Raw genomic sequence first — 26363 nt, forward strand, 5'->3', positions numbered from 1 at the left:
CAGTCTTTAATTCTCATCAGTGAGTGCTCCAAGTCATCCTCACTTTCAGCAAGCAAAGTTGTGTCATCTGTGTATCTCAGGTTGTTAATAAGTCTTCCCCAATCTCGATGCCTCATTCCTCATGTAGTCCAGCTTCTCGGATTATTTGCTCAACATACAGATTGAACAAGTATAGTGAAAGGATACAACCCTGATGCACTCCCTTCAGTAAGTAGGTGGAAGTATAATTTTTTAACTGAGAAACCTTCCCTCTGGTGCCATAAGGCCAGAACGTGTGTGCTGCTGCCTAGATTTCTTATTCACAAGGCTGATTCAGACCAGATGCTTGCATGACTGCCTTGCTTTTCCCTATAACTATTTTGGAGTGAGAGGTAAAGAAGAGTATCTTAGTTTAATAAGCAATATTTCTGTTTAGGTATTCTATTTCTTAAAGATGTAGCAATTGATCTCACATTAAAGCAGTCCAGGGCATTTCGACATTTAAATTAAAAATGCACTAATAAAGAGGTAATTTAATATGCAATTCATACATTAATAATTAGCAAAGCATTACTGAATGACAAGGTAAAAAGCTATGCGAACATAACTAATGAACTATCAATGCCAGAGTAGACTTCATAATAAAACAAGACTTTAATAAATCTTTTATTAAATGGCTACAAATGAACCATTTTGTTAACATCTAATAGGTAACTAGTAAGCTACTTAATTCACATATACAAATGAGGAACTTGCAGGCAATTAACTTTACAATTGTTAAAGGTCAGGGCTTCTCAGTGAGAGTTACTGTGCTATACCTTTAAGTGCTACTTCTATCCTGGGTCAATGCTAAGCTTTTCCTCAGCTGCTCTGTATTCTGGCAGCGGCTCTTATTATGTGCCAAAGCAGCTGAAGTATAAAATAAACAAAGGGCAAGCTATAGGCTATCAAATACAAAGTATAAGAAATAATGAGTTCAAAGACAAAGGATCTTAAGCAAAATTCTAAGTAAGTATTTGGTATTACATATATTGGCACTGATTGTTATTTATAGGAGAAGATGAGATTTTAAAGATATGCTTATGAACTGCAAATGCTTATTTGGATCTTGATGTGATTCTAAGAGATCTGACACTCAAGGGAGATTGCAGACAGAACTACTCTATTTACTGAGTAGAAATATACAGTACACTGTAATATTGATTGTCTCCAGCAGCAGCAAATGTTAAATTCATTACAGAAAGGAAATAAACATTTTCATGGAAGCAAGAAACTGTCCGGTGGAAAAAAATACTTTCTAAAACCAAAATGAAAGCTACACTGAAACATACAGGACAGGGTAGAAAATCTTTTACGCCTTCTCCAATTCACATAAGCTGTAAGTCTACAAATTATTGAGAGTTTCATGGATGCCATTTTGTAATTAATTATTATCAATATGTACTGACAGGGAAAAAAGGCGAGCACAATGAGAAAAAAGAAATTCTTAAGTACAAGCAATTGAAATTCATACATGGAAGCCATTATCTTCTAAAATGACAGTTTCTGAAGAGTATAGGTATAAATTACAATATTTGCCAAAGATGGAACCATACACTAGATTTTTTAAAAACAGTTAAAGGAAGACACATCTGGATAAAGTTGTTAATATAGCTGAAACAGCCTGAGACTCATACTCAATGGGGAACCTTAATTAAAAAAGGTAAAATCAATGATAAATAATACTGGTTCTTCACTTCAAGAGCTCCAACCAGGTGAGACTATTAAAGAAATCACAGTAGTACTGTGTTGGTACAGTGTGAGATTTTCTTATCACTGCTTAGGTTGATTCACTGAGTATGTGCAAGTTGAAACACCATTTCTTCTAATTAGCGAAACTCGATAAGATGTGAACACTGGATAATGAGAAAATAACAAAACTATATTACAGTTGAAAATTTTTTAGCATGATATCCAATTTTAGATTCATTATACTTTATATATATAAGTGAGATAACATCAACTAGTAGATTTTCTTCCTATGTTAACTCATAAAACTATAAAACGTGATTCTATTGATGGTTCGTTAATGGTACTGCTTTGAGATGGAAGCAAACCTCAGTAACCACTCATTCTGGGAACAACTACCTTATAAATAAAAGTTTATCCAAAAAGCTCAAAGTTAAGTTTTTATACATGAAACATTAGATTTAGCAATAAATTTATTCTGTCTGAATGCAGAGAATTTTACAGCAATCTCACATATGGCTAGTATGGGTTATTCTCTGACTAATACTTCTTTCCTTAAACTACCCTCCATAGCTTAAGCAAAATTCTTTAGTACAATATGAAGAATAACAAGAACACATCCTATCTTTCTCCAATATTATTCCAAATCTCTTTACTATAAGATATAGCTTTAAGGAATAAAAACTCTCTTTTTGAGACTCAGTTTTTGAAACTTTTGTGCTAATCAATGTCCATAAAATTAAACACATTTCTGATGACTTAACTTGACATATTTCATAAATATTTGTCAAAACAATTATTGTCAACTACAATGCAATTATCCATATTCAATCTGATGACTCAACTGGAAAATTACCTTTTTCCTAATAAAATTTTTCCAAATGACAATAGTGAATCAAGGTTGATTAGTTGTTCAGTGTGTGCTAATTAATTACACTGGGTAAATTTAGCTCTGTGCTAATAACCTCAGGAAAAAAAATCTGCATACATGACTCCTTGTCTTAAATTAATTGAAGTCTGCATTTGCTTACTTTTTCCTGTATTTTCTCATTCTAATTTCTCCCAGAAGAGTGTTCAATAATACAAAATAAACAATAAAACTCAACTACTCTTGGCTGATACTATAGATAAAGATACAAGATCTTTATCTGGATCTTGTTCTAAGGTCAAGAGTAAAAGAAAAGACAGAAAGATCTTTATTGTTGACAACTAACTCGGAGAGCCTCCTGCTCGCTCATCCTCAAGGCAGAATGGGTTTAGATCATGCACCTAAATGGCAAGAAATAGCAATTTATTCACTGTGAGACAGTTTCTTCATCCAGAAGCTAATTTGAATGCTGAAGCTAGCCAGGGGCTTTACAGGGCAGGGTATTTTGAGGGACATTCTCCCAAGGGGTTCAGTGTGCTCCATTTTCTGCTTTTTATGTGGTGATGATTCTTTTTCTTTGAGTCTAATGGAAGCTTAGGGCAGGGAAGAAATAAATAACAGCAATAGTAGGAGATCCTTGCTGCAAAGCTATCAATAGGAGACTAATAAAGTAGGACACCATGCTCTTTGCTTTTGAAATGTATAATATAGAGGAGACATTGTGTTTAGTTTCTATCTGAAGGAAAAAGGTGAAAATGCTTGTACCTGGAGCTATTTAATAGTAAAATGGATTAGCTACAAAATGGTGTTTAATGATCAATATTTTTGCATGAGCAGAATGCCACTTGTGGGCCAGCCTGTGCTGGAAGTTATAATTTAAGAACCTCACCCAAACACCAATATACCTAGAGAGAAAGTGCATTAATCTGCTGAAGCCTCTAGAAAAGACGACTGAGACAAGTCCAAGGACCATTAGAGAAATGAGGGAAAAACTGCTCTGTGCAGTTCTACATTTTAGATGACTAGCTGTATGATTATAACTGGAAAACAAGAAGCCTCAGGGATGGAAATTTCAGTTCATCACAAGGAAGAATTTCCTAATAGAACCATCTAAGAATGAATGGAGTATCTTAGGAAATAATGGTGGAAGGAACTTTAGAGGGTGGATCTCATATTCCTCAAACTGCAAGATACTCTAAAACATCCTTAAAAGGTGGTCATCCAACTTGTGCTTACGTATTATACTTGGGAATGCATTATGAGTTTATGACTTAATGGACAAAATGCAGTCTGTAAAAGTAGGGTTCTAGAACTAAGTGAATGCTAAACAAGCTGCATGGGTGAGAATTACATTTTACATTGCTAACCTTTTCTCCAGATGCCTAGTAATATGTAGATATGGAAAAATGATAGTAAGGAAAAGTGTCACCATTGTCACTTATTCTTATCTTTTTTAGCTCTGGAATATATGAAAACAATGAGAAAGTTCACTGGCCCAGCAACTAGAACACTACCAGAAATCTGTAACTTTTCCTGGAGAAAATAAGAGATGGAGTATATAAGGATGACAAATTTCTCTTAGTGAGAACAAGGTTGTTAGATGTTGTTGGGTGTCATCTAGTTAGTTCTGAGAAAAGAGTTACAACTAGTTTACCTTTAAATGTAAGATGTTAAATAAAATGTGGTTTGTTGCCTATTGTAGGATATGCATTCTTTGTGTAAATCATGTGGCCCTAACAATCAAACAAGCTGAGAGCTTCACATAGGCGCGTTACCTGCTTTCCAGTGGTACATTACTGCCAAGGACCCAGCTGTCCTGCAGCTGGACGGACTCAGGTGTGGTTTGCAGCTCGGCGGGCAAAGCAGCCGGCGGGGCCGGACTCTGGTTCCTTCTATTGGTCAGAGAGTTTCTATTGAGAGAAGTGATGGATGGATGATGCTGTGCAGAGTGCTGCTTATGGGAAGGTGGCAAAGGCTGAAGGGTGGACTGGCCTTGATTGTTTGCAGGTTGCTCTGGGGAAAAAAAAAAGAAACAAAGAAGAAGAAAACTCATTATACATCTACGAATATGTACATATGTATCTATACACACCACCAATTTCTTGGGAATCCACTGTAGATAAATCAGAATTAGAAAATGCATATAAATCCATAGCCTAATACATTTGCATATTATTCTATTAGTGAGTTTTCAGTGACATTCTCTAGGAGCAAGTTTACCCTTGATACACAAAGTTCTAATTAATATACAACAGATGGCAAAATTGCTTTTGGTTTTAATTTGTTTAAGTTTTTTTTTTTCATCTGGTTTTATTAACACCTACAGAAAACAGCATCTGACAGCTCCCCTAATGTGCCTTTAGATTTCAGCTTTTTTTAACAAACCAACCCTGAAATTAAATGGGTAATTTCAGTAGAACACAAAGGTTTTCGAAATGCATATAATCCCTGTAATTATTTAATGGAGTTTTTTTAAGCTTTATTTAACTGCAATAAATTATCACAAGCTAGTTGCTAAACAGCAGTAGACTACTCTAGTTTAGTGCATTTCAAATAAGGCAGATCTGCACTATGATCTACTAATAGACGCTAAGTATTCTTTAGCAGAAGGTCACTCTGTGAAGCAGATGTTGTTTCATGGATATTTAACAGACTGAATCACATCTGATTACAACGTCAGAAGACTCATATACTTAATGACCGTTACATCCATTAGAACACACACAGAACAGATTTTCCAATTTCACAGTATGCAGTATAACTACATTTTGGAGTAAGTCATAGGTGACTTGAGAGACTCATGCCACTACATTAGTGGCACAAATATTTTGTTCTGAACCCAAACCAGAGAGGATCCGGCAACTTCAAAATAAAAACACACTGTAAGGTTGCAACTACCCCCAAATTCTCTCAAGCTATTAAGTCATAAGTTGAAATTCACAAGTTAATAATAACATCTGAGACCTACTTTTCAATCTCATTACCTAGCTTTGGACATGCTAGAATTTAGCAAACAGACAGATGGCTTCTTAACTTAATGCTAAACTTATTATGGTTCCACACACGAGATGTCAATTTTTTACTAAATATAGTTCAAAGTGCAACATAATTTTGAAGTAATGTATTAAATCATGCTATTAATATAAATGCACATATTAAAATAGAATAGGAAACACAGGGACTATCTTTCATCTACAATGTGAACTCCAGGAGTGATTGTTAACCCAAATAATATAGTCTAACATTGTAATTCTGGTTGCATGAAATGAATATATATGATATGTAATAGTTAGAATATATATTATCAAAACTCTTTACAGGGTGAAATAATGAAAATAACACCTCTCATAGCATATAATATCAGTAATTACTGTACATTTCTAATGGTTTCTAATAATCTACATCATATAATTTAAAAGCTAATAATTTTTCACTCTTAAAAGGAAGGGCAGAGATAATACCTAAATACATGAAAATAGAGCTGCTTCCTTGCAGGTCTTCTATTCTTGAATATCCCCTTATAAGGAATTGCAGAAATTTTGCTTGGTTTATTGCTTTGGTGCTCCTGAAAAATTATGAGTGTCTAAATCTCAGTTAAATTGAAACTAATATTTGAGGGAATAACAGGGTTAAAATAGCATATTTAGTCCTAATTATGTTAGAAAAAAAGAAACCAACATTTAAAAATTCATGAATGATTTATTATTCAGGTATCATATAATTCAGTAGCTTTGTCTTCTCCAGCATCAGTGCACATGATTAGAATTTCCATGATCGTTTTAAGGTACATTGCAACAAGCAGCTTATAGGATAACATAACAAGCTATAGTTGTGAGAGTCTAGACTAGGTTGGTGTCAACCGAATGGAAACAAAGAAAGAAAAGGGAGAAAATTTTAAAGGGAAAAATGGTAAGACTATGCCTAAAAAGCAGAAATGGATCAGATGACCCCATGTTTTTAAGGATGGATTCATGGAGGAAAGGCATTACACCTGCTCCTACTTATTGACATGGTTAGGTTTCAAAGGTCAGATTGTTATGCATAAGTGTACCATTATATAACTGCCAAATTACATCATTACACAACTGTCAAATCACATCGTTACATAACTGCCATTGTACTGAGAATCATGGCCTAGCCAAGTTGATACATAACCTTAACCATCATAGCAACATTGCTCTTGCCTCACATTTCAGCATTCATTACTGCCAGACCTACGTCATTAATGTGCAAAAAGGTGGATAGTAAACTTTTTACTATTGTAAATGTGAAATGTCAGATAATGGGATAGTCAATAAGTTAGGAGTAGGTGTATATTATACATATGTTATTTATTATTAGATATTACATTATATAGAGGGAAGAACGGTGCACTAGAAGTTAGAGTAGCAAATTTAAGTCGTAGCTCCCAGCCATCATGAGAGTGTACCTCAATTTTCTCATCTGTAATGTGGATAATAGTATTGTTCCATCTTAGTCCTAGTGCAGCACTAAGGATTCAGTGAAATCTACTACTTATTCATTCATTTATTCATATACACTTAGTCATTCATCAAACACACATTCATCAAGCCTCTATATTCCTATCTGTCAGTGTCATATCATGGTGGCTTATGTGTTGTTATGATGCTGGAAGGTATGCCACCAGTATTTCAAATTATCATGGTGGACAGCATTCAGTGAAACTTCAGACTAAGACAGATGAGGAAGAAGAGAGACCTAGGGATTTACTTCTGAAATTAAGCCAATGAAAACACTATGGATCATAAAAGAATGCAGTCTAATATAATGTGGGAAGGGGAGTCTCCTAGATTTCAAGGTACTCAAAAGGTACTCAAAATTCATAGTTGCTGCCACAATGGACTTGAGCATACTAACAATCATGAAGATGGTGCCGGATTGGGTAACACTTTGTTCTGTTGCATATGATGGGGTTGCCACGAGTTGGAGCCAAACTGACAGCAACAAACAGTAACAACAAGTTCTAGGGATGGACTAAATCAATAACATCTGGAAGCACTTTGTAAATAGTAAAGTATTATGGACATTAAGATTGTTATTTTAAATGAAATGATTTTAAGATAATATCATTATCACACATTTCAACATTCTGCACTTAAGATAATTATTGTTAAATCAAAACAATATCAGTAGCAAAAAAAACTTCCATTTTAGGTTTACATAGTGCTTCTGTCACTTTCCCTACATTCACTTATTCATATATTGTTAGGTTGTTATGTGTTGTCAAGTCAGCTCTGACTCATAGTGACCCTGTGAACAACAGAACAAAAAGGTGCCTGGTCCTGTGCTATCCGCAGAATCATTGCTATCATTGGGCCCATTGCCATTTTGTCAATTCATCTCACTGAGGATCTTCCTCTTTGTTGCTGATCCTCTACTTTACCACACATGTCCTTTTCCAGGGACTGACTCCTCCTGATAACATGTGCAAAGTATGAGATGAAGTTTCACAATCCTTGCTTCTAAGAAGTATTCTGGCTGTCTTCCAAGATGGTATTCCCAGACTGATTTGTTTGTTCTTCTTGGTATATTTAATATTCGCCACCAACACAATAATTCAAAGGCATCAATTCTTCTTCAGTCCTCTTTATTCATGGTTCAGATTTCATATGCACATGAGGGACTGAAAATATCATGTCTTCGGTCAGGCTCATCTTAGTCTGTAAAGTGACATCTTTGCAGCAGATATGCCCAATGCCATCATTTGATTTCCACTGGTGGTGACTGTGGATCCAAGTATAATGAAATCCTTAACAACTTCAATATTTTCTCTGTTTATCACGATGTTGTTTATTGGTCCAATTGTGAGGATTTCTGTTTTGTTTATGTTGAAGTATAATCCATACTGAAGGCTGTAGTGTTTGATCTTCATCAGTACTGCTTCAAGTCCTTTCTGTTTTCAGCAAGAAATGTATGTCACCTGCAAATCACAGGTTGTTAAAGAGTCTTCTTTCAATCCCGATGCTGTGTTCTTTCATATAGTCCAGATCTTCAGATTATCTGCTCACCATACAGATTGAATAAGTGTGGTGAAAGGATGCAAGCTAGATATACACCTAATTCATTTAGGAAGTATTCAGTAAGTATTTACTGAGAACCTATTGTGCACAAATCTGTCTTCTTTTCTATGGTCTACTTGGGCTAGTTCAGCACAGTATGTTCTATCGCTGGGATCTCTTCTGATTCAACTGCACAATCAGGAAGACATTTAGTATAGCAGAAAAGGCCACTGATAAAATAAATTCAGATGATGAAAGCTAGATTTAATCTAAACTTTGATGGAACAGAATAAATACAGAGTCTGAGTATGTCAGATGGGGTGAGTAGCTAGAAATTTAAATTCTGCAGTAGGCCACACACAGAAGCAAAAATGCAACAGGTCAATGCTAGTGCTAGAGATCTGGGCTTACAAGACATTAAGAAATAGTTGGAATATATATTTCTCTGTAACAATTTATTCACGATAGACAAAGTAAACAAAGCATTAAAAAAAAAAAAAAACTCACTGCTATTGAATCGTTTCTGACTCATAGCGACTCCCACTGGGTTTCTGAGGCTGTAAATCTTTATGGAAGTAGATCGCCCCATCTTCCTTCTGCAAGCAGCTGGTGGGCTTGAACCACTGACCTTCTGGTTAGTAGTCAAGTAAGTGCCTTATCCACTATACTACCAGAGCTCCAAATAAAGCATAAGAAGATAAAATAAAATTAAGCATAGCCAGAAAGGATGATGGAATAAAACAAAAAGTGAAAGTGGAAAAGATAAATTTACATCTAAGGCTAAACCAAAAACCAAATGCTTGCTACACAGACCTATACATTTTTAAAGGTGGGATACAAATCTGTAAATTTTCTAATAGTTGCCAACACAGAGAGGGAAACATGATCTGTTACACTATGTGATGTATTTTTAAGATTAAAAAGTTTTGCTTAAAAAAATTACTGGTATTGAGAAGAGACAGAAAATACTCTTAAGTCTTCATATAAAAAATAACTGAATATCCAGGGAGATGGTTATGATCAAGATTCAAAATTGGCACAAAGAAACAGGAAACAGGGTCTAGACTCGGAGACCAGAAAAGCCCTTAAAAATCTAATACAGGTGGGCAGATCCCCACAGGAACAACCAGACACAAGTGAAGCCTTTTGCTACAATGATATAAGGCTTTGTATAGATCTGAGAAAAAGTTTCAGATAGAATGACTGGGTTCTAGGTGGGACAATCAGACTTCAGAGGCTTAATGTTCCTGAAACATGGATCTGAACATATCCTTTTATTCCTGAAAACTCAAAACCACTTCCTAGTGCCCGTAAAACATAAAATGAATTCTAAAGCTGAGCACTATATTTTTTCAAAGATAAGCCTCCAAAATATTTTTCCAGCCTTTTTCCACATGAACCATCTTCATATATTCTTTGTTCTAGTCAAACATGCTGCTGTCCCCACTCTGTCCCACACCTTTCCACTTAAACGTAGTTGCTTCTATCCAGAAAGATATTTTTCTTCACCTTTCTGTGTCCAAACCATGCTGACTTCATACTCCAGGAAAGTTGGCACTCCTGCTCTCTTCAGGTAGAAATGATGCATCTCTTGTCTGAGTCTTAGAAAATTTTATCTGTTTCTTTTTCCTCGCTCTTTTCAGTTTCTCCTCTGAATTACAGTTAATTTTGTTGGTCTCACATCCTCTCTTAAGCTCTGTATGGGCAGGATCCATGTCTCATCTACCTTTGAACCTCTCAGAGGCATACAAAAGTAGATATTGTTGTTGTATGCTGTTGAGTCACTTCCTACTGACAGTGACCCCATGTGACAGAGAGAACTGCCCCTTAGGGTTTCCTAGGCTATGATCTCTACAGAAGAAGCCTGGTGGCGCAGTGGGTAAGCACTTAGCTTATAAAGATTACAACCTTGAAAACCCCATGGGTCAGTTCTACTTTGCCCTCTAAGGTCATTATGAGTAGGAATCAATTTGTCAGCAATGAATCTGTTTTTTTAAGAAATCTTTACAGAAGTAGATTACCAGGTCCGTGATCCACAGAGCTGCTGGGGAGGTTCAAACCACCAACCTTTCAGTTAGCAGGTGAGTGCTTAAGCACTGCACCACCACAGTGCTTTACAAGAGTTTAATCAATCAATAAAACTATTCCATCAAGTCAATTCCGACTCAGCCACTCACATTGGGTTTCCTAAGCTGTCAGTCTTTAAGGAAGTAGATTGCTTCATTATCCTCTGGCAGAGCAGCTGGTGGGTTTTGAACTGCTGACCTTCCGGTTAGCAGCCAAATGTCTTACCCACTACATGACCAGAGCATATACCCAATAAATACTTGTTGAGTGAATGACTATAAAGAAATCCACGAAAGGTGCTGAAGTAGTAAACACTGGAGTCTTCCCATATTGCCTTTAATTCTAAGGTAATGTGCAAACATATCTTAATTCTCCAACTAAATTCTTAGATCCTAAAGAGTAGTGACTTAAATTTCTTTGGATTTCTCGGTACCCTTACCAAGAAATGTGCTGATTGACTCATGACATTTATGCAAAATTAGCTCCTCAAGGGCTCATCTCACCCAACTAGGGGAATATGTAACTCACCCTAGAGACTGGATTTTAGGAATCTTTCTCTCAAATTGTAGCAAATGTTCTTACTGAAAAAAACCTACTTTTAAGATGGGGAAAGAATAGAAAGATTATATAAGACATATAATATAGAAAATATAGACATATAAGATATGAAACAATACATAAAATATGTATTATAGTTTGCCAAGCACAGTATGTTTTCCTTGTACATTAAAATTTACGATTAGAACTGCTCCAAATTAGATGCTTTGGAAAATATATGGGTTACTTTACCCAAATTTTCTTCCTTATTATTTTTTTAAATAAAATGCTCAACTCTAAAAATTAGGTATTTATCCAACCAATACCTTTCCTGAACTCACTCTTTCATTTCTGCCTTTCTTTTCCAAGTTCCTACTGCTCACAGATTGGAGCTCTGATGGCATAGTGCCTAAGGCATTTGACTGCTAACCAGAAGGCTAGCGGTTCAAAGCCACCAGCCGCTCCTCAGAAGGAAGGTTGGGCAATCTACTTCCATACTGATATCACCCCGAAAACCCAAGGAGGGGTCACTATAAGTCAGGTCCGACTCGATGGTACATAACGACAACAACTGCTCACAGAACCTTTATGAGAGCCTAACAGTTTTGTGTTTTTGTTTGATAAACTGAACAAAAATCATAGCATAGGCTTAAAAACTATAAGAATAACAAGGAGCTCTGGTGGCATAGTGGGTAAGGCATTTGGATGCTAAACAGAAGGCCAGCAGATCTAACCCACCAGCTGCTCTTTGGGAGTAAGGCAATCTGCTTTTATAAAGATTCATAGCATTGGAAACCCAATGGGGGCCACTATGGTCAGAATTGACTCGGTGGCAGTGGATATAAGAATAACAGATATTAGATAGAACAGACTTTGGTCATTTTGCTTAGCCTTTGACACCAAAGAATCTAGCTCTTTAAGAGTCATTTAAGGCTGTTAGTTCCCATGCTACATCTATTGATGTTCTTCACTGTTGTAAAGTCAGCCCGACTCATGTTGTTTCCAACTTTTGCATTTTAGTGAACAGTAATTATCAATACATTCTCACTGCACGTTTGGTCACTTTCAGTCTGCAGAAATTAGTAAAAATCTTAAATTTCTTCATCTTTGGCTTTAGTGGTTGGTGTGTAAATTTGAGTAAAAGTAGTATTAATTGGTCTTCCTTGCAGGCATATGGATATTATCCTATCCCTGACAGCATTGTACTTCAGGACAGATCTTGAAACATTCTTTTTAATGATGTATGTGACATGATTCCTCTTTAATTTGTAATTCCTGGCATAGTAGGCCATGTGATTGTCTCATTCAAAATGGCCAATATCAGTCCATTTAGCACACTAAGGTCTAGGATATTGATCTTCATGTGTTCTATTTTTTGACAACTTTCCATTTTCCTAGAGTCATACTTTGTATATTTCATATTCCAATTATTAATGAATGTTTGAAGCTGTTTCTTCTCATTTTGAGTCATGCATATCAGCAAATGAACGTCCAGAAAGCTTTACTCCATCCACATCATTAAGGTCACCTCTACTTTGAGGAGGCAGGTCTTCCCTAGTCATATTTTGAGTGCCTTCCAACCTGAGGGACTATTATTCCGGCACTGTATCAGACAATATTTCACTGCTGTTCATAAGGTGTCAGTGGCCAATCTTTTCAGAAGTGGATGGCCCCGTCCTTCTTCCCAATCGGTCTCAATCTGGAAGCTCTGCTGAAACCTGTCCACCATGGGTGATGTTGCTGGTATTTGAAATAATGGTGGCATACCTTCCAGCATGCTAGGAACACGCAAGCCACCACAGTACAACAAACAGACAGATGAATGGTGGGTGCAACATTATAACAGAATGCAAACCTGTACTGTAGACAAGTGGTGGCTGCACACGAGGCACACAGGCCAGGAATCAAACTCTACGCCCCTGCATAGCAGGCACGCATTCTACCACTGAATCTCCAATGCCGCATATTAAATTTTATCAGCATGAACTAATAACTTGAGCCATGGTACACATGGAATAAAGTGTATTGAATATGTTAGGAACCCCACAGAAGCTACTTGATAATGAGGTAGATTCCAGTTTATGCAACTTATAGATCTGCAATTCCAGTAAAATGTAAGGTGTATTAATTGAGGTCTTTGGGATGATGACATAAGTTTAACTCTCTGCAAGCATAAGAATAGAAACTTTTGACAAGTTTTCTAGATAGCATCTCTGCTGTCACTGGTCAGTGTGGTTAAAGTTGCCATAGAGACAAATGACAATAAATTCAGGATACCTTTCACCCTTTCTATTGAATAAATTACTTAATCTTTCGGAACTGAATTTGTTTTATCGGGCTTATTTAAAGACAGAAAAGATGCAGTGCCTGACGTACCATGAGTACTTAATAAATTGTAACTGTTATTAAGGGTAGGGAAGAAACAACTCCCTTCAGGGCAGCATATTATGAGGAAAAGTAATTGAAGAACCTTGCCAGCAACTAATACCATCATCATAACAAGAACACACAATGAAGTATATGAAGTTTTTGCTGAAGAATCAGAAATACCACAGGAATCAAAAAGAATCATTTCCCAGATCCCACAGAAGAAGAAATTTGGTCTCATAGGCATGAAGTTAGACTGAGCAACTCTTTCCACTCTAATGTGACCACAAAGTCTTTGGGTGGTACAACTGGTTAAATGCTTGACTACTAGCTAAAAGGTTGATGGTTCAAACCCACCCAGAGGTACCTTGAAAGACAGGTCTGGCCATCTGTTTCCAAAAGGTCCCAGCCTTAAAAACCCTATTGAGCATTTCTATTCTCTATACATGCAAGACACCACAAGTTGGAATGATCTCAATGGAAACTAACAACAGTAAGGCACAGAATCATGTTAAGGAAAAAAAAAAAAAAGGAACACATGATTTTTTAATGTATTTTTTAATGTATTTAGGCTTATTTGCTGGTTTCTTTTTTTTTCCTTTTTTTTTTTTTCTTTTTGAATTGAAAGCTGCTACTGGCAGCTTCTAGATTGTTATGAGCAATTCAGCTTCAACTCCTTTATGGTTTTCAGCCTTGGGCTGGGCTCTTCAGACAGCAGAGTGGAAAAGGACTTTCAAATAGGAAAGCTGGGAGAGAAAATAATGCCTGCTGGGAGATAAAAATATCTTTGTGTCTGCATTTGTATGTGTGTGCCTCGGCCCATGTGGGAGGAAGTGAAAGGTAAGTGTGAGATGAAAGGTGAGGAGGAGAATGGGGCTGGCACTTGCTTTGAGCAGGTGCGCACTGTTGGAGAGGGTGTCACTATAGCTAATCCAACTGCTGTGTCCCACCCACTTCCTTCACTATTCAGTCCTCTTCCTTCCCTGAATCTCAGCTGTGGGCTGGCTGAGTATATACTATGGTATGGAGGATAACACATTACATTGTTTAGAAATGTCCCCAGAGAAGAAATACCCTAATTTGGAAGACAGAGAGAAGCTAGTGCTGTTTGAAATAACTGTTAGCAGTTTGAGTAAATTCTGCTAGAGGATGGAGAGAGAGAACAAACAGAAAGATATTTGGATTTTCAGAACTGCTAACACCCTGGGAAGCATTTTTAACATGCAAAACATCTACTAGGAGGCATACATCAGCATGTGGCATTACTGTTGGATACTAACGATAGCAAGTCCTGGCCCTCTAAGAGTTTTACAGTATGATCTGCAAATCAGGTTGAACTAAACAAACATCTGAAAGGAGACAAGGTCATTTACTGGTCATTAGCAGAAGTGGGGTTAAAGCCTTTGCTTTTGTATACTAAAATTTATTCATTCTCACTTCACTTCCTGGCTACATCTTTGCCTTTCTCCTTCCATCTCAAACAAAAGTTAGGTTTTTTTTCCAAAGTGACTTCTTTTTTAAAACAGGACATCAAAACAAAACATGTAAAACTCTTTTGCTGTTGTATATTTTATTAGTGTATCAGTTTAATTATAGTGTATAGAGATTCGGAATGGATGTTTGAAGTGTACAAGGACAAAGGAATCATAGTTAGATTTCCAGTTTGAATATCTACGTTCTAATCTTTTGTTGTGTTATCAACTAATGCTGGTAAAATTGCATTCCCTTGATTTTGTCATGGTAGATTTGGGTAACAATACCTACCTCATCTAGTTACATTTCAAAAGCTAGTAGAGAAATGATATTATAAACTCAAAGTTAGTTTTATGACATTGAAAATTGTATATGTATAAAAATGTATTTTTTGCCTGAAAAATCTCATATACACTGCAGACACTTAGTAATCATTACTACTGTATGAAGTATGAAAACGTTAAGTAGAAGAAAATCTGAGTTAAGGAAATACGTGTTTATAGCCATACTACAAACCATTAAAGCTCACAGTAGAGCAAAAGGATTTAGACATTCAGAGTGCTTTCTTCTCCATTCCTATTCCAACCTGCCCTGCAGCTTATTGACAAGATAATACCTAAAATAATATCATGAAAATCGGAAAATCACTTTCACATAAACCTCTTTCCCTGGTTCTGCGTTTTATTGAGAAATCTTCACACAAGCCAACTGTATGAAAATGAATTGTCCATTTAAATCCTTCTGTAAGTCTCTGGTAAAAACATGGCACTGTGTAAAAATTTTCACCACAATGTCACTTAAACATTTCAGACAGCTCAAAACACTGACTCATAGTGACACCTCCTTGGTTTTCTGAGGCAGTATCACTACGGATGTAGATTGCCCAACCTTCCTTCTGAGGAGTGGCTGGTGGGTTTGAACTGCTGGCCTTCTGGTTAGCAGTCAAATACCTTAGGCACTATGCCATCAGGGTTCCTTTCAGATAGCTAGCTGCATGAAAATTAAATGAAAATATAAATGTGCTTTAAAACCATAAACAATAAAATGCTATATAAAAAAGAACATTGTTATTATCACCCTCATCATTTGACAACTGATTATAAGGCTATTTATATAAGGACATTTTGAATATGAAAAACCTTAAGAAAGAAATGAGAAGATGTAAAAGAAAGACTTGTACTGATTAGAGGGTATTACTAAAGTGAGCACAGATAAACTGATTTATTGTACTTACTGAGTTAGTGAGAATTTGGTTTAGTTTCTTTAGGGTCACTCTTTGATATGAGGGTTTTAAGAAATAATAGAAGTACGAGTTTTTAAATCTCTGCATTCTCTTTTTCCTTCAAGAATCCATTGTACGTTCTATTTCCAGCAACGTGGCAATGTAGATTAGCTGCTAACTCCTCTGCTATGAAACACCCAGAATTTCTGGATAAAACATTAATAATACATTCTGGATGAATTCATTTAGCATTAGTACCTAAGGCATTTGACTGCTAACCAGAGGGTGGTGGTTCAAACCCACCAGCCACTCTTCGGAAGGAAGATTGGGCAATCTACTTCCGTAGAGATACCCGCCTTAGAAACCCGAGGAGGGGTCACTATGAGTCAGTGAGTTTGGTTTAGTTTTTTCACTGAGTGTCTACTATTTACCAGGTTCTGCATCGAGGAGATAGCAGTGAACAATACAGCCAACAATCTCAGCCCACTAACAAAACTGAATTGGAAAGAAGGGATGGGCCATACACTGAGGGGAGAGAAAAAATGTTGAGAGGAGGTGAGTTGACAGTGCAGCTTCTCTGAGGAAGTTTGCCATATGACCATTTTAATGTATACAAATACAGATACCCAATGCCTCAATTGCTAATGAGAGGTCCCACTTAAGGCCTTGATCCTTGAAGGGCTATATCCTTAGGCTAAGAGTAGACTTTAAAAGTCTCCTCTTTGTACAGAGCACAATAAGGAATCTTGTTGAGTTGTACTAAGCTCTGAATGGGGAACAATACATGTCTTGAAATTTTAAGCACTGGCTTGGGCTTCCATGGGTTGGAGTTTGGGGTTGAAGCTTCTAATATCAACATAGTTCTGTAACACAGGCAAACAATTAATTAAAAATATTAAAATAAAATAAGTATTTAAATTATTTTTAATTAATAATAAAATCAAATAGTAAAAGTTGTCCTGGGTCAGCAATGTTCCTGCCTGGGTATCAAGGAGACGCAAATGCAAAACTTCTTTAGGAATATGCTCTCAACTCAAGCCACACAGGATTCTACAGATAAAACCCTGCTTAATATGAGTTATTAGTTTAAAAACTACGATTTTTTTTAAGAGGAAAAAGTCCACCTTGAGCAAAAATCTCCAGACAAAACAAACAGCAGGAATCATCTCCCAAAAAACTTCAGGGACTATAACTGTCGGATATAACTATAAATATGTTTAGAATCATTAAAGAATTAAAAGAAAAAATCTGAAAAAAAAAATAAGAAATAAGAGATAATTTTGAAAATTAAAAAAATATATTGACTAACAAAAATATCAGCCATTGAAATTAAAAACTTATTGGGTGCTTCAACCAGTATATCACAAATAAATGTAGGGAGTACCAGTGAAACAGAAAAAAAGATCTGGGGAAATCACTCAGAGTGCATCAGAAAGATGAAGACCACATAAGTATGAAACAGCAGTTCAGAGACAAAAAAAGAATGAGAAAGTTTAACATACGTCTCCAACAGAGTTCCAGAAGGCAAGAGGAGAGCTTTCTTTGGAGAGAAACTTTTCTCCAAAATTCCTAATACCACACTTCTACCTATCAAATTATACAGAACAACTTATTTATCTCTTTCTCATTTCGTATGAATTGTCTCACGTATTCTCTTTTTGTAACTGGATAACAGCTTTTTTGATCATGCTTTATTTAAAAGATAACTTCTCTCCTGAAGGTCCTTTTCAGCCAAATAAAGCAAGAGCCCCTTTAACACTAACAATATGAGACCAAATGGCCAATATTTACCGAAAAAGCAAAGAAGAGAAGGCACAGAGGAAAAGGGAAGCTAGAACAATGGAAACAGAACAATGGAAATAATGAGAATGCTGACACATTGTGGAAGCGGTAACCTATGGCACAGAATTAGCTATATAAAAATTGTTAAATGGAAACCCAGCTTGCTGTGTAAACTTCCACCTGAAACACAGTATTTTTTAAATAAATAAATAAAACCTAACGTCTCCTGAATGGCAATATTCTCTCTTTGAAGGCATCATCCTGGCTTCCATTTGTTGCTACTGAAAAGTATGCAGTTAATCTAAACTATTTCAGTGGGTGGAAACAAGTGTAAATGACTATCTTTTGTTGTTAAAGTAGTTAATCTTCCTTTCAATCTTCCTAACGTTAATAATGCCACAGATATATTATTCTCTACTGAATTCTTAGTTTTGCATAATCATTTCTTACACATACATATAAAACTTATATATGCAAAGAAAACTAGGTAAAAATACCTTTAAAATGTCTCAGTATATGTTTTCAGGATACTCTTCTACCCATTTTAAAATATTTTACCTGAGAGAGCAAGCAAAAAAGGAAGACGCTATCCCGATCTTGAAATAAAGAATTGTTGACATATAATTAATTAACAAATTCTTTTCTCTCCTCTCTCCTTATTACCTAAAAAGCATTTGATTTTCGTGCAATTACATTTTACTGACCTTAAATGGAGTATGATACGATTTAAATAAAACATGTATTTGTAAAATGATTAAGCATAGACTGGAAGGCAAGTAAAAGCAGTACTAAAGGAGTAAGAAAAGCAATTCAAATATCCCAAACAAGGTGGAGCTTGCTGTGCTTTTCAGGTGACATATTCTTCATCACAAAGAAAATGTCTGGCATAGAAAAAAGAGTCCTAGAAAAAGAGGAGACAGAGAGTTGAGTACTAGCTTTAACTACCTAAATGGAATAACACATAAATCAATTAACTTCCGGGCTTCAATTGTTCTCCTCTGTAAAAGTAAGGGGGCATGGGTAGGTTCCTGGCATGCAGTAAATCCTAAAGTTTTTTTCACCTTAAATATTCTCTTTAATTTAGGTAATACACAATAAAGTCTTGAGATATGTTAGCTTATATTACAGATATTAAAAAGTGAAGATGATGTTAAAAAAACTATCATCTTACCTCTTACATATAAAACATTTAAAAAAAATAGAGTATGTTGTTATATTAAAATAATATTAGTATTTTTTTATACTAAACCCATCTATATCATCTTCTGTTGTAAATATTAACATTTTAAGGTACAATAGTAAAATCACATTATATATAAATTTACTTCATATTTCAATATTAAAACTGCTTGTGGAAAAAACTATCTAAAACTCCAGGATCCAACTTTCAAATTTATAAGGAAATTGATCTGTTTTTAAAAGTTACAGTGACAATTATAATACATTTTAAAAATCACTATCTGTTTTAGGAAAAAGATTTTAGTCTGCTTTATTTGAATCCTTTTCTGATTTTTATTTCTTAATTATTTTAACAAGGATAGGAAAATAAATGATCAAAAACCAGGAAGTTCCCAACAGCCTGCTGATCTTGTTTCAAAAATATATTAATATTGCCATTTTTTTCTAGCAATTATCTGATATCCTTCCTGTTATCTTTAGTTTGTTGTTGTTAACATAAATTGTTAATGTCATACAATGAAATAGAATTAAATCTTCTTTTGAGTTTCCTTCCAATTGTATTATGGGCTCTTGCAGGAGATATATGCTAGCAGAAACACTAAATATTATGTAGATGAATTAGACTTCAGTGGTACCCCTGAATCCTTTCCACTTTTGACATGTGCAATGAGGGTAATCTGCGAAGTGAAAACCATGCCATGATGCTCTTGGATGCTCTGTGGACAGTCATGGTTTAAGCTGATGCATGTGTACTTGGTCAATTTTCGTATCTATCATTAATAATTTTGGGACAAGATTTTTGTACAGGTGAACATTACAAACCTCATCCTAACATCTATTTTTTCTGTCACTGTAACAATTGAGCACCTGTGGAAGGCAAGATAGTCCAAAGAAGAGAATATGGGAGATACTAAGATTATTATCAAAATGAGATAATATATATGCAAGTGCTCCCCCTAAAATGCAAAGTAATAGAAAAGTGAGGTACTATTATTATTTGTGAGGTTAAAATTTGTACTTTAGGAGGCTTTATTGTGCCTTTGTAACTGTAGAATGCTTGAGATTTGTTAAGGCTGGAAGCACCTTTATTTCAGATGTTCAGTGGCCCTATAAGTCCTCTCAAAACAGAGGTTCAGAAAGAAGAAGGTGACTAAGATATGCTTTACAGATGTTTTGATCTCTTACTTCATAAACTATTCTATAAAAATTTTAGTGCCATCTTATTAAAATGTTTCCATAGAGCAGGTAATAAATGAATATCAGGTTTAACAGCGAAGAAGACTATATAGAAGATCTGGTTCAAGTTCCCTCTCTAAAACTTAGTTAACTGTGTAACTGTGAGCAAATTCATTTCATAGTATAAATTCTCCAGTTCCTTACCTGTAAAACAGGGACAATAACTGCATGTATACAGAAGTATTGTGAGGATTAAAAAAGATAATACATACTGAAATATTTTTATTAACTATGTCACAGCACTATTTTAATGTAAGGTCTTAATTTCCAGGCTTCTTCCATTTAGTCCGGTACTCTGGTGGCATAGTGGCTAAAGCATTTGACTGCTAACAAGAAGCCTGGCAGTTCAAACCCACCAGCCACTCCTCAGAAGGAAGGTTGGGCAATCTACTTCTGTAGTGTGATACTGCTTCAGAAACCCCAAGGAGAGGTCACTATGAGTTGAATCGACTGGATGGCAGTGAGTTTGGTTTGGTTTTCCATTTAATCAAATACAGTTATAACAGTTTTTTAAAAACAATCCCTCACAGACAGCCAGACACTGTGGGAGAGACATCCACCGGATCTGCCAACTCAGGACGATAGTACTGGGGGCCACCAGATTCAATTGGCAAAAAAAATATATAAAAATCTTGTTCCACAACCTACTTTGGTGAATAGCGACTGGGGTCTTAAAAGCTTTCGAGTGGCCATCTAAGATGCAGCTAATGGTCTCCTGTTGTCGGAAGTGAAGAAGAGTGAAGTAAACCAAGGGTATTTGGAAACAATTAGCCCTAAGTCATGATGGACCTTGAGACCAGAAGAACTAGATGGTGCCTGGCTACCAATGCCAAACACTCGGGAAGAGATCAAAACTGGAAACTCTGGATAGAGTGGTAGGAAAAACGTGGAACAAAATCCAAAAACACAATAATGACCAGAATTACTGGTTGGATGGAGTCTGGTGGGACCCCCAGGACTATGACCCTGAGATATACATTGGGCCTGGGATAAAACTCACTCCCAAGGGCTGGCTCTCAGCCCAATGGTAAATAAGACTCAGATGCAGAACACTCAACCCAGGGCAATGCACCCACCTACTCTATGGAGACAAATCCTTTGGAGCAATTGGCCATGGGGCACCAGACAGGCAACAGGGCAACAGTCACATAAAGGAAAAGCTGACAGACAGGAGTGCATAACTAAAATGGGCACAAGGGGGGGTTCTGGGAAGGGAGGGGAGGAGAGTGGGTTAGGGTTGGGGATTGTAATTGGAGAATGAAACTGAATGTACACGAACTATTGAATGTAAAAAAAATTCTGCTCTGTAAATTTGCACCTAAAGCACAATAGAAAAAACAAACAAACTATATTTTCTTAGGCAAAAGAGGAGGTTTATGTGTGAGTATGCCATGAGATAAGGCACTTTGGTGGTGGAGAGGTTACTAATCAAAAAGGCAACAGTTGGAAACCACCAGCTTCTCCGTAGAGAAAGATGAGGCAGTCTGTTTCCATAAAGATTTACAGCCTTGGAAACCCTATGAGACATTTTCTATTTTGTCCTACAGGGTTGCTATGAGTTGGAATTGACTCAATGGCAGTGGGTTTATGCCAGGAGATCATTTCCTTTTACAAAGAATCTTTTAAAAACATTCTATTTTCATTTCAAAATTTGTTAAGGCAAATATACACCTAATTCAAAAACCTCTCTTAATATCATTGATTTAAAGTGTTTACTTAAGAGGATTCATAACTAGATCAAATTTGGAAAGGATGTACATTAAAACAGAAAAAATTCCGTGAACATAGGCTAAAATTTGATTCAATCCTATATACTGAGCTGATACATATTTTTAAATATTGAATTTGTATTTTTTCCATTTAAAGCAACACACTAGAAAATGATGCTCCCACCAAATATTTGAAAATACAAAGATGAATGAAACAACTTCATGTTTTATGGCATTTACTTTGAAAATCTGATTAAGATAGATGTCTTTAGCTCATAATTCTTCAATGTCACGTTGTCATAGTTCCCATCAGCAAGATGTTTTAAAGGCTTTCAATTAATATTGCATGCCAGAACTGAAATTACATCCTTTGTCGTTTAGTTCTTAATGGTGCAAGTGATATCTATCAAGTAGTGTTTTATGAAGCATGTGTGATTTTTATTGCAGGCTGTTTTCACAAATCTTTTTCAGGTTTCAGAAAGACTGCTTAGGGTTTACAATAAATATGCCCTTCTGTTAAAAATCATGATAATTCTTAAAACTGAAATGAAACTTACATTATTAAAATTTATTTATCAATAAGACAAACACCATCTATTTGAATCTGTTGCATTCCAATTTGCACATATTCTTGAATATATTATCTTCAACCCAAATATTTTAAAAAATCACTTTATTTTAATATATGCAAAATATGTGCCAAATACACATTGCTCACAAAGCCTTCATCAGTAAGCACATACACTATCTGCCCAGTAAAGAAAACATGTTGCATGTGGATACACTATACACAACAATTAAATGCTGACCGGGTTAGGTGTCTGCAGAGATATATGTTTTATTTTTAAACGTATTTATTAATTTCAAAGCTTCTGTAACTCCAACACACCACATACAAGTCATTTTCATTTGTTTAAGTCCCAAAATCACAATAGAGTCTTACTTATACATAAATTAGGAGGCTACAGACTGAAAAAATAACAAGACAATTCCTTTATTTGATATTTTTTCTTTGTTTTGAACATAACTCAAAACACTTAGTTCCTGGCTCTATCACTGATATATTCTATTCTTCTAAGTCTTTGTTCTCTTTAGCTATAAAATTAGGAGGATAGATTAGACAAGATGATTTCTAAGGTCTTTCCAGCTTAAGAAAAAAAAAAAAAAAGAACCATGATTCTATAGTACCTTAAAAATACACACACATACACACACACACTTTAAGGCTTCGGTTGCTAACTTTACGTACCAAATGGTGCCATGTTTTATCAGTTTGCATTTTATAAAATATAAATCTATTCGAGATGAAACAACTGATCAAAAACATAAAGGACAAAGGTAAAGGGACTATTAAGGGCCTATTCTGGGATGTGTCTCCCTTGGGCCATATCCCTATAGTTGATGCAAGATAAGGCTGGCTACATCTCTCCTGAGTTAGCTGTGTCTTTAGGAATCTTGCAGACATGTGGCTTTCACCAACTGTATGTCTAATATAACAGAGAATAAAAATATTAACATTAAGATTGACATTCTTATCCAGCTCTGCCCTGCACATACATCTTGTTTGGATAACTGCACATTTAAAATTAGAGGCTACTTATCTGGCTCTAGACATTAGGGAATAATGCACATGGAAAAAGTCTTTCAAATTCTATTCCCTGTGGCAGATCACTGCAATTCTCATTAATTCTGTAAGGAAGAGCTTACCTCTCTTCCAATGTTTACTTGAATTTTTTCTGCTATATGTGGTTCACTGAAGGAATAGCAATAGTTCACTTTAAAAACATTTTCTCCATTAGTTAGAATCGATTTTTTAAAGCATTTCAACACATCCATATCCAGTCTATAACAATTCCTTTAACCCCTTCTCCTCAAAAATACTGAGTGCTTAAGATAATCCACTTAATTAAAAAAAATTACATATTTTTTCCTTTATTTTATGATTTCTTCTTCCCCTCTGACCCCCCGTCCAGCTATAGGTAAATTAGTTATCCTATAATTCCAGAAACAATTGAAAAAGCTAGCCTCAATGTAACTACATAGATCCTAATTGAAGGCAGAAGAAGAGGAATTCACAAAGAAAATTTACACTCATTAAAGTTTACTAAACTCATTATGTCACATGCTTAACATGCTGCTGTTGTTGTTGTTGTTATGTGCTGTTGAACTAGACTCATAGCAACCTGTCCTTGCTTGGGTTTCTGAGGCAGTATCATTACGGAAGTAGATTGCCCAACCTTCCTTCTGAGGAGTGGCTGGTGGGTTTGAACCGCCAGCCTTCTGGTTAGCAGTCAAGTGCTTTAGGCACTATGCTACATACCTTTTCTTATTTAATCTTATAGTCAGCTTAATTTGTAAGTACTTACTCCTATTTCACATGTGGGGGAAAAAATGGTAGAGAAATTAAGAAATCTGACAATGATCACAGAAAACGACTCCTCCAAAGCTTACCATACAAATGTATACAGGAGTAATGATTTTTGTCAGTTATGTTCCAGGTATGTTGTCAAGAAGCCAACAGAGAGGAAATCTCAGCTATAAAAGGACTATAGAAATTCAATTTTAAGTTGAAGTAATGCTTGCTTTAATTTGAGCCTGGGTGAGAGTGATACCTACCTGGTAAAGACCAGCATGGAGACCCTAATTCATCAGTGATAATGGAAGTGTTCTTTTATTACAGGGACACTAAGTTGACTGGGTAATCTACTTCCATAGAGATACTGCCTCGGAAACCCAAGGAGGGGTTACTGTGAATCAAATCGACTTGATGACAGTGAGTTTGGTTTTGGGAAGTTGATTTTAAATGTAGGGGAAAAAATGAAAAATAATTTGGATGTTATTTTCCAGTGTGATAAAGAGTTTCACACTTTTTTAGTGTGTGTGGTGTGTTAATGTCTCATTTTTTTTTAAATTTTCTGAAGGCAGTACATCTCTTTCTTTTGTTGAGAAACAAAAATATATTAGGTGAAAACACCTCCAAATGTAATGATTTGTTTAAATACAAGATCTTAGATACTATTCTTTTCTTCTTGACGTTATCATACATCTTTGAGTTGGCAGGTTATTTCACAAATTCACAATAGTTGCTAATGTAAGCATAAGAAGTTTTTCCTAGAGTTCTTAAGGGATTACTAGACTTATCAAATCAAACAGTACTACAAAGGACAATCCCACCGGCTCATCTTTGATTATCATCATAATTTACTGACAAATATTTGAGACAGCATTATTAAAAGTTAATGGCCTTCTGGTTTATAAAGAATTGTTAACTCTTTAATTTCTTTCTTTGTACCATGCTGATGCTTTTGTGAAGTCATCAAAATAGGGTGAAATACTTTCACCATACTCAAAACAAAATAATATTGGCTTCTCATAATTTCTCACATTTTACCTGCTCTTAAGATACTGAAAATTTTATTTTTTTAACCTTACATTTGCTTTGAAAACAGTATTAGAAAAGGTAGAGTAATCCACTTTTTGTATGTTAATGCAATTGGAGATAAAACACCTCAGATATATAATTTGACTTAAAAATTTTACCAAAATCAAGTGACAAAAGACAGATGCAATTAATGATTATTAGAGCAATACAGAAGGTAAAAAATACTACTTAACTTACAAACAATCATTATTGTAAAATCCAAGTTATACAAACATATTACTATACACATAAAAATGAAAAGTGACCTCAGAAAGTCTTTTTAAATTCAGAAAAGTACCACATTAGCAATCAAAGCAAATCCCAAGTTTAGCAGCAACAATTTTGCCACGACGTTGTGTTAAAGCAGACAAGTTCATCAAAGGGGCTAAGATGTCTGCCAAGCCTTCATTCATGCTTGTTGCTCACAAAGACCAGCATAATGAAAACACTTTCTGATTTCAAGGCAAGTCAGAAATATGAAGATTTATAACTGGGCAGATCTAATGGAGCTGTCAAAAAGGGAAGTTACACTCACTATGAAATGGTCACATCATGATCTAGTTTTCATCCCAAGTGGAAAAAAAAAAAAAAAAAAAATCTTTGTAAAGAATCCTGTAAATGTTGTTGGTAAAAGAGACTCACAATAAAAAGGGAAAAGAAAGATAAAAAACCGAGCTTTGAAAGGTTATTTCTTCAAAGTACTGAAGCTGAGGTCAGAGATAGTGGTGCACAAGGATACCGTGAATTTATACAGTCCCTTCCTCTAAATGCGTTA

General features: G+C 35.5%; 1 protein-coding gene across 1 annotated transcript in view; it reads right to left on the bottom strand.

The window, feature by feature from the left end:
* Nucleotides 1–26363, bottom strand: part of TENM3 (teneurin transmembrane protein 3) — a 628633-nt gene that overhangs the window by 269914 nt on the left and 332356 nt on the right. Inside the window, exon 3 of the mRNA XM_042780948.1 lies at nucleotides 4351–4588. Within this exon, the coding sequence (XP_042636882.1) occupies nucleotides 4351–4588 (238 nt within the window). The remainder of the gene's footprint in view (nucleotides 1–4350; nucleotides 4589–26363) is intronic.

This window comes from Orycteropus afer, unplaced genomic scaffold (genome assembly GCF_000298275.1).
Source record: "Orycteropus afer afer isolate SDZICR_OR568_19922 unplaced genomic scaffold, OryAfe1.0 scaffold00073, whole genome shotgun sequence".
Taxonomy (NCBI): Eukaryota; Metazoa; Chordata; class Mammalia; order Tubulidentata; family Orycteropodidae; genus Orycteropus; species Orycteropus afer.